A 9,650-nucleotide genomic window follows, 5' to 3' on the forward strand; every position below is an offset into this window, starting at 1 on the left:
CACAGTATGAGGCAGGTGTTACCCTGACTTTACTCATGGGAAAACTAGGCTTTACGAAGACAAGGTAGTACAAACTCAGTTAAGCAGTGCACGGCTGTAAGCAACTGTGGATATTCCGACTCAAGTCTACACCTTCTCCCCTACACTGCTGCCCCAACTTTCACAAATCTACTGTGAGTGTATGTGTGTTGGGATGTGGGAGCTCTGGGCTGTTTTTCTGCTTGAAGACACCCAGACTCACAGAATTTCCAAGAGAAAGGACCTTAGAGGGTATTTAACCCAATTTATTTTGCACATGGAGAATCTGGGACCGAGACGGAATTTTGTAGATTCTGTATTTGTATTTTTTGATTTTGTAGATTTTTGTGTCTCCATTAGACCCCGAGTCTTCCAGAACTCCCTTTGCACCACCCTACACCTCCTCCTAGTCTTGCCCTGCTCTTGGTCTGGGCAAGCCAGGAAGCCTTTCGCCAGCAGACACCGTTACCAAACAAAATAGCCCCCTTGTGCTGGGCATTCATTCTTCAACGAATATTTACTGAGTGGCTCCTCTGTGGCGGGAACTGTTAGAGGTGCTGCGAATGCCATGAACAAGAAAGACACTGCCCCTGCTCCTCTGCAGCTCGCACGGTTAGTCGGGGGAGGTAAACCATAAGCCAGTAAAAAGTAACCGAAGATAATTTCAGATGCTAGGTAGAAAATAAAACGTTAGTGATGGAGGTCGGGGGTCAGACGGAGTGGTCGGGAAAAGCTGACCGCTTGGCAGATGGTCCTTGAAGTCTCACAATAACCCTCAGAGGCCATGGGCAGATCCCCATCTTGCTGAGAAGGAAGCTGGCGTTCGGGAGTCAGGGCGGCGTGGCCAAGTCCCAGACTCCTCACCCCGCTTCCTGCCAGCTCCGGTGGGCAGCCGCAGGCACCGTGTGGCCTTGGATGATGAAACTCGGGGCGATGACTACACCATCCAGCAGCCTGCGTCCTCGCAGGTGCTGGCAGTGAGGGCGGTGGGGGGCGGACGCGCCACTAGGGAGAGGCTGCCAACAGCTCTAGCTTCGCGGACGCGACAGACAGCACGGCCCCTGCCGGGCCCCTCCGGGATCTCCAGCCCCTCAGCTGGGACAATGAGCCCGCCCAGACCCCGCCACGTTCGGACGAGCACTCCCGCCTACTGTCCGGTCCCCGTCCGGCCCGTCGCGGGGCGCTGTGGGACTTGTAGTTCGCTTCGCTCTCCGCAGCTGCTCCGGAGCGGCCAGGAGAACTACAGGGCCCAGGAGGCAGCGCGCAGGCCCGGGGCGGCCCCGACGGCGGTGGGTGTGCGAGCGCAGGGGCCGGGCGGCGCGGGCGCCGGGTGCGGGGATGCGGCTGCGGGCGCCGGGGCCGGGAAGCTGCTCCAGGCGCGCGAGCTAACCCGGCGCAGCGAGGGCCTACCAGGGGCGACAGGCACGTTGCATGCATGCCTTGGGCGCAGCCTTTGCGAAACCCGGCTGGGTGCGCGTTGGTGCTTCAGTGGCGCGGTGGAGGGTCCCGGTCGCCGGGGGACCGAAGCCAGGCTGGCACCGCTCGCTGAAAGAGCCTTTGGCTGGGCTTGTGTGTGGGACTGCTGCCCGCCTAGGACAGTGCGCGACGTGTCTATTCTCTTTCTCTTTTTGTGCCAAGGTTTCCCTCCGCAAGCGCACGATGCAGCGGGCGGCGGCGCTGGTCCGGCGGGGCTGTGGTCCCCGGACCCCCAGCTCCTGGGGCCGCAGTCAGAGCAGCGCGGCCGCCGAGGCCTCGGCGGTGCTCAAGGTGCGGCCCGAGCGCAGCCGGCGCGAGCGCATCCTCACGCTGGAGTCCATGAACCCGCAGGTGAAGGCGGTGGAGTACGCGGTGCGGGGACCCATCGTGCTCAAGGCCGGCGAGATCGAGCTTGAGCTGCAGCGGGTGAGCGCGCGCCGGGCCTCCGGGAGGCTGGGGCCGCTGAGCAAGGGAAAAACCGCAGCAGCCCCAGCTGGGGTCCTCCCCACGACGTCCACCCCCATGGCCAGCTTCTCAGTCAGCCAAGCCTGGCTAAAACGAGAGAATGCCTCCTCCTGCCCCTTCACTCACTGGTGCCCAGCACCCGGCACTCAGTGAGGCCTTGCAATACGGTTCACTTGTTGAATTGAATTCAATTGTTGAGCAGCCGGTGCTGCCAGGCACCGCACGTTGTGTGTCTGCCCTACCCTCGTGGAACCAAGGTCCAGTGGAGGGAGGAACATAAGCGAATGAAGAAAGAAGCAGTAGAGTCTCAGTGATAGGTTCTTGGAAGAAAGTAAAAAGGAAGAGGGTTGGAATGGGGTGGTGGGAGGGAAACCATTTTAGGTAGGAGGGGAGATGGGGGGCCGGGGGGCGCTCTGCGGAAACTTGGGTCTGTTCCCCGGTCTTTCTCCGTGTCTTTGGCCCTTAGGGTCTTTGCCAGTCCTGATTCCCGGAAGAGTCGGCAGATCCCTTCCTTTAGGCCCCTCTGGAGCCTTGGCCGACCAGCCACTTCTCTGATCTGGTGACAGTCACCGAGGTGGGGGAACCAGAGGGTTGGGCCTGTCCGGCTTTGGTAAGGGGGCCCTGGGACTTTCTTCACCTTGGTGGCCAGCCGGCTGGCTGGGATCTTGGCTTGAGTTTATAGCTTCATGTAAGGTGACCCCACAGCCAGGAAGGATTTCTGCTTCTCCACAACCAGGATGTCTGGGGTTGGGGTGATAGAGGGGTCCCTGTAGGAGAGAGTTCTAGCCTGGGTGGAATTCAGGAGGCAGAGCCGAGAGGGGTTATCTTAAAAAGTAAATACTCCTAAGATTTGTAAGAAGCTAATAATCACCCAGCTGCTTGCTAGAGAGAGTCTGACTGAGAATTGAGGTGGGAGGGAGGGTTCCTTGATCTTGCCCTCACCCAGATCACTTAGTGCCGCATGAATGCATGGCAGTAAGTTTCAGGGGGATCATGACACTTGACTCCATTCCGGTGAGGACTTGGGGGTTTTAATGAGCTCCTGGCCTCCTGAGACCTGGTTGAGACACTCAGTTCTGCTGACTCAAAACAGTGAACTGGACAAGTCAGAGTCCAGTCTCCTGCGGACTCCTTGCAGGGCTAAGTTTGAAGCTGGCCGAGAGGAGGCTGGCTTTGTTTCTGTGCCTCCCTGGCCCAGAGGTGGGCCCAGCAGAGAACACGGGCTATTGCTGTTTGGCAGGCTGGAGCTGGCCCTCCTTGAGGCAACAGCCTCCCTGCTAAAACACAGCTGGGATTAATGTGTTCCCGGTTTATCACGTTACAGCTGATTTCTCTGGTTCCAGAACTGGCAGGGGTTCCAGGAATTACCTCTGCCTTTTGCTAAATAGCAGCTCCTGTGTTGGCTCCATGAGGCTTGAGGATGATGAGGACAGAAGAGCACTGTCTTTGCCTTGAGGAATCTGACTGCTCTGTTATTCTCTGAGCCTGAGTCCCCCTCCCCCTATTCTTTAAGAATGTGTTGGGATTTTTTAGCAGGCAGAGTATGTGAGAGCCTTCCAAGTGGGAGCAGTGCTGTGAGCAACGGCAGGAAGTTGGGGAGTTCTGGGCATTTGGAGAAGGGGGCTGTTGCTTTAGTGGAACGCTAACAGAGAGATGTGGGAGGTGAATGAGACAGAAAAGGTGGACTGGAGTCTTGTGTGCTGGGATTAGGACGTCGTGGTGCGTTTTGGTTGGAGGTGGGAACCAGAAAGGGTTTCCAGCAGGAGTGTGGCTTGATGATTGCAGGTGGGCAAATATCTTGGTTACTGGGCCAGGGACATCTCTGATTTCTGAGACAGAAGCTCCACACCCCCATATCCTACTCCTGAGTTAGTTGGGTTTTTTTGGCCACCTACATTCTGGTACTTTCATTCAAGCGCATCCATTCTCATTCTCTTCTCACTGTGAGTCTCAGTTCGCTGGCTGTGGGTGCTGGCTAGACCAGCTTAGATAGCCTCACTGAAACCCTTCCTTCTTGGGAGACAGCCTTGCTTCTCCTTGCCAGCTTAAACAGTGCCCTTCTTGCAAGAGCCACATTTCCCGTCCTTTCTTTTTAGTTATTTCTGGCTTGCCTTCTCTTTGTGCAGCTTTGGTTTTTCTACTTCTGTTTTGAACTGTCGTGATCAAAACTGGTTGGTTAGAGGCCGGCCACGGTGGCTCACACCTATAATTCCAGCGCTTTGGGAGGTTGAGGTGGGTGGTTCACCTGAGGTCAGGAGTTCGAGACCAGCCTGGCCAACATGGCGAAACCCTGTCTCTACTAAAAACACAAAAATTAGCCAGGCCTGGTGGTACACACTTGTAACTTCAGCTACTCGGCAGGCTGAGGCAGGAGAATCGCTTGAACCCGGAAGGTGGAGGTGGCAGTGAGCCGAGATGCACTCTAGCCTAGGCAACAGAGCGCAGAGCGAGACTCCATCTCAAAAAACAAACAAACAAAAAAAAACTGATTGGTTAGAGATTTGATGGGCTAGGATTTGTAGGGAGTAGGGTGACTTAGGGTGAATCCTATATCCATTCTGGACCTCAGGTTCCCTAAAGTATAAACAGATGTGGCCTGGCTGGGCCAGGGTTCTCCCTGTCCTCAGTTTTATACCTCCTTGTCCGTTCAAAACTGTCCTTGGGGACTCAAGGTGACTCTTGGTGGTACCAAGGACTTCATGCTGTCTATGGAATTCTTTCACCAGGTGTTCTGCAAACAATGCGGGCTGTTTGGGCATGTGGCTCTGGTGTTTGACTTTGGGTGGCTGGCTGAGCTGAATCCCTGTCCTCTCTGCTTCTCTGGCAATGGAGCCTGAAGGAGGCGGGGAGGTGGGCTAAGGGCTGTGAAAAGGGCCGTTCTCCTGCAACCCCAGCTCTGTGCTCTTAGAGGGGCCTTGCTTCTCCCTGAGAGCAGCTCCAAAGGGGAGAACCTATCTTAGCTTTTCAGATCCTGGTGTTCACTGCAAGCAGCACTTAAAAATAAGCTGCAATTAAAATGAGTTTTGAAAAGATCTGACAGTTCTTTCTCAACCTACTTTTTCCCTTGCTTTATTGGGGGATGGGGGTTGGGGATTGGTACAAGTGGAGACAGGAATGGCTTTGCTTCTAGTTGTAAGGCAACAGTCAGGGCAGACATTCAGAACTGAGGGAAAGACTGACGGTTACTGGTCATGTCGGTGTGTGTTGCATCCAAACAAAGGTAAAGGCAGAGAGTGCTAAGGCACGTGGCTATAGTTAGCTAAGAACTAAGATTGGAAACCCTGTATGTGCCAAACACAGGTGGTGAATCTCACTCATTTTCTGTGGCATTTAGATGCTCCTTTATTTATTTATTTATTTATTTATTGAGACTGAGTGTAGTTCTGTCACCCAGGCTGGAGTGCAGTGGCACGATCTCGTCTCACTGCAACCTCCGCCTCCTGGGTTCAAGCAATCCTCCCTCCTCAGCCTCCTGAGTAGCTGGGATTACAGGTGCCCGCCACCACGCCCAGCTAAATTTTTTGTATTTTTAGTAGAGACGGGGTTTCACCGTGTTGGCCAGGTCTTGAACTCCTGACTGTGATCTGTCTGCCTCGGCATCCCAAAGTGCTGGGATTACAAGTGTGAGCCACTGCACCCCACCAGATGCTACTTTATTTTTTAAAAGACAGGATCTTGCTCTATTGCCTAGGCTGGAATGCAGTGGCACAGTCATGACTCACTGCAGCCTTGAACTCCTGGGCTCGAGCCATTCTCCTACCTCAGCCTCCTGAGCAGCTTGGACTACAGGTGTGCACCACCATGCCTGGCTAATTTTTAAATTTTTTGTAGAGACCAGGTCTTATTATGTTGCCCAGGGTGGTCTCAAACTCCTGGCTTCAAGTAATCCTCCCACCTTGGCCTCCCAAAGTGCTGGATGGGTGGGCGTGAGCCACCACACCCAGCTACTTTTTCTTTTGTAATTATTATTACATAATAATACTAATTATTGTTAATTATAGCTGTTCAGCCAAACAGCCCATACTGTTTGCAGAGCACCTGGCGAAAGGATTCCATAGCTGTATCATCCAGGCAGGAGTGCAGTGGCACAATCTCAGCTCACTGCAGCCTCGACTTCCTGGGCTCAGGCGATCCTTACACCTCAGCCTCCTGAGTAGCTGGGACCACAAGGCGTATGCCAACATGCCTGGCTAATTTTTGCAGTTTTTTGTAGAGACAGGGTTTGCCATGTTGCCCAGGCTATTAATTTAATTTAATTTTGTTTTAAGAGACAGGGCCTCACTCTTTCTCCTAGGCTGGAGTGCAGTGGTGCAATCATAGCTCACTGTGGCTGCAAATTCCTGGGCTCGAGTGATCCTCCCGCCTCAGCCTCTTCAGAAGCTAGGACTACAGGCGTGTGCCCCCATTCTGGCTAATTTCCTTTTTTGTAGAGATGGGATCTTGCTTATGTTGTCCAGGCTGGTCTCAAACTGCTAGCCTTGGGTGATCCTCCCATCTCAGCCTCCCAAAGTGCCAGGATTACCTGTATGAGCCACTGTGCTTGGTCTAGATGCTACTTTAAAATTTGTAGTGCAGGCTTCCAATAGGATGAACCCTCCATCTACCCAGCCTGCCCAGGTCAGTCACCACACATGCTGGGCTCTGCCTTTGTGTGCTATGGGCCTCAGACAAGTCATTCAGCCTTGGTTTACTCATCTGCAAAATGTGACCAGTTTATTTCTCTGAAAGACTGGTTTGAGTCTTTGATACTTTGAGGATAATACTTTGAACAGCTGTGAAGCTAATTAGAACTGCCAGGTCTTCCTTCTCAAGCTAATGAGAGTGGTCTAGGGATAGGAAGTTCTGAGAGTCGCTTGTCTTTCCTACCTCCTGAGGCTCTGGGTCTGGGAAGTGCTCTGTGGGGCTTGCTCTTTCCTCCTGGGCAAGCTGCTTGCTGTTTTGAGCAACTCCCACTCTCCTGTTTGGAATTTATTCAGCTTTCACCCCTGCTTCTGCCTTGCGAATCTGGGCTTCTATAGTTGACCACCCCACGGACGCCCAGAGTTCAGGGGCCTACACCCTGCCTTCCCTGCCTCAGTGATCTGGCAGCTCAGCCTTGGGGACTCTCGCCTGTGCTCTCAGTCACAGACGTGTATAGCTGCAGCTCCAGTTTCTTCTGGTTTCTCTTGTCTTTCTGTTTTGGGACCGGATCTTGTGCTGAGCCTCAGCTGTGAAATGAACCTGTTTCCTGGGACTGTGGGTCTAGTTGATGTTTGTCTCTGGGACGTCTTGCGGGAGCTCTCTGTAGGACTTTCTGCCCGCCCTAGCCCCAGTCAGTGCCCTTTTTGGGATCAGGAGCCCAGGAGCACTTTCACGTCATGCTCCTAGGGCTGGGGCCTGCAGGTCCTCTTTCCCACGCCCTGCCCTTCTCCTTCCCCGCACCCCATTCTTATTCTTTACCAGCCTGAGCTCTGGAGGGTGGCGGTGTCATCTGTGCCGCTCATGGCTGTCACTGGGGCATGGGTGACCAGTATTTGTTGAATTGGAGGAAAGTTCTCTGCCAGCCTTTCTGCCCACAGGCCATGTAAAGTGACCAGAGCCATCCCTGGCATAAGGAAACAGCCTTGTGCCTGGTTTTTTCTCCCCATTTTTATTGAGGGGGAGACAAATATAATTGACAAAGAAAAATTGTATATATTCAAGGGACACAGTGTGGTGGTTTGACATTTATACATTGTATATGTAATAAGACATGGAAATGATTACCACAGTCAATTATTAATATTCCATCCTTTACCACACAGTCACCATCTGTGTGTGTGCACCTGAGACATTTCAGTCCTGTTCTCAGCAAATTTCAAGTAAAAAATACAGGTTTTTTGTTTTGGCTTTTTGTTGTTGTTGTTTGTTTTGGTTTTGAGATGGAGTTTCGCTCTTGTTGTCCAGGCTGGAGTGCAATGGCGTGATCTCGGTTCACCCCAACCTCTGCTTCCCCGGTTCAAGCGATTTTCCTGCCGAGTAGCAGGGATTACAGGCATGTGCCACCACACCCAGCTAATTTTGTATTTTTAGTAGAGATGGGGTTTCTCCATGTCGGTCAGGCTGGTTTCGAACTCCCAACCTCAGGTGATCCACCTGCCATGGCCTCCCAAAGTGCTGGGATTACAGGCATGAGCCACCGTGCCCAGCCAAAAATGTAGTGTTATTAACTATAGTCACCATGCTGTACATTAGATTCCCAGAACTTATTCATATTTTTAAAAATTATTATTTTTTTGAGACAGAGTATCACTCTGTTGCCCAGGCTGGAGTGCAGTGGCGTGATCTTGGCTCACTCAAACTCCTGACCTCAGGTGATCCTCCTGCCTCAGCCTCCCAAAGTGCTGAGATTACAGGCATGAGCCGCTGTGCCCGGCCTGCATTTTTTAAAGAAACAATGAAATGAAAGTTTCTGGAGGCTAAATTCAGCCCCCTTTATTGTAATCTCAAGACAATGTTAAAATTGCCTTGAGCCACCACGCCTGACCTAAAAATTATTTAATTTTTGTGGGTATATGGTAGTTTTTTTTTTTGAGATGGAGTCCTGCTCTTTTGCCAGGCTGGAGTGCAGTGGTGCAATCTCAGCTCACTGCAATCTCCGCCTCCCGACTTCAAGGGATTCCCCTGCCTCAGCCTCCTGAGTAGCTGGTACTCCACGTGCGTACCACCACACCCGGCTAATATCTCCTGACCTTGTGATCCGCCTGTCTCGGCCTCCCAAAGTGCTGGGATTATAGGCGTGAACCACTGCGCCCGGGTGGTAGATGTATTATTTATGGGGTACACCAGATATTTTGGTGCAGGCATGTAGTGTGTAAGAATCACATCAGGGTAAATGAGGTATCCATGCCCTTCAGCATTTGTCCTTTGTCTTATAAACAATCCAATTATATATACTCTTAGCTTTTTAAAAAAATATACAATTATTGACTATAGTCACCCTGTGTGGTGTCAAATACTAAATCATTCCTTCTACTTTTCGGTACCCATTAACCATCCCCACTTGCCTCCACCCACCCCTACTGCCCTTTCCAGACTCTAGGAACCATCCTTCTACTCTCCATCTTCATGAGTTCAGTTTTTTAAATTTTTAGCTCCCACAAATAAGTGAGAACATGCAAAATGTGTCATCTTACAACTGAAAGTTTGTACCCTTTGGCCGACATTGCCTCATTTCCACTCCCGCAACCCCGCATCTGGCAGCTATCACCTCTGCTTTTATTAGTTCAACTTTTTTAGATTAGTTTAACTTTTTTAGATGCCACATATGAGTGAGATCATACAGTGTTTGTCTTTCTGTATCTGGCTTTTTTCACTTCACATAGTGTCCTCCAGGTTCATCCATACTTTTGCGAATGACTGGATTTTCTTATTTTTTTAAATGGCTGAATAATAGTCCATTGTGTATATGTACCATATCTTTATCCATTCATCAACCTGATGGACACTTAGGTTGGTTCCTTGTCTTGGCTCTTAGGAATAGTGCTGCAATGAACAAGGGAGTGCAGACATCTCTTCAAGATACTGATTTTATTTTCTTCAGATCTGTACCCAGCAGTGGGATTGCTGGATCTTAGGGTAGTTCTATTTTTAGTTTTTCAAGGAACCTCCATACTGTTTTCCATAATGGCTATACCAATTTACATTCCCACCAACAGTGTGCAGGGTTCCCT

General features: G+C 51.5%; 1 protein-coding gene across 2 annotated transcripts in view; it reads left to right on the plus strand.

The window, feature by feature from the left end:
• Positions 1–1,335: 1,335 nt before the first annotated feature.
• Positions 1,336–9,650, plus strand: part of GPT2 (glutamic pyruvate transaminase (alanine aminotransferase) 2) — a 49,398-nt gene continuing 41,083 nt past the window's right edge. The window contains exons 1-2 of one of the 2 annotated variants that reach the window (XM_011961661.1): positions 1,762–2,290; positions 2,426–2,533. Coding sequence is in view for 1 of the 2 variants with exons in the window: in XM_011961660.1 (XP_011817050.1) it covers positions 1,450–1,920 (471 nt within the window). In the remaining variant the exon portion in view is untranslated. Of the gene's footprint in view, positions 2,291–2,425; positions 2,534–9,650 lie in introns of both variants that reach the window. The other variant, XM_011961660.1, reaches the window with a different exon arrangement.

This window comes from Colobus angolensis, unplaced genomic scaffold (assembly GCF_000951035.1).
Source record: "Colobus angolensis palliatus isolate OR3802 unplaced genomic scaffold, Cang.pa_1.0 Scaffold561, whole genome shotgun sequence".
NCBI lineage: Eukaryota > Metazoa > Chordata > Mammalia > Primates > Cercopithecidae > Colobus > Colobus angolensis.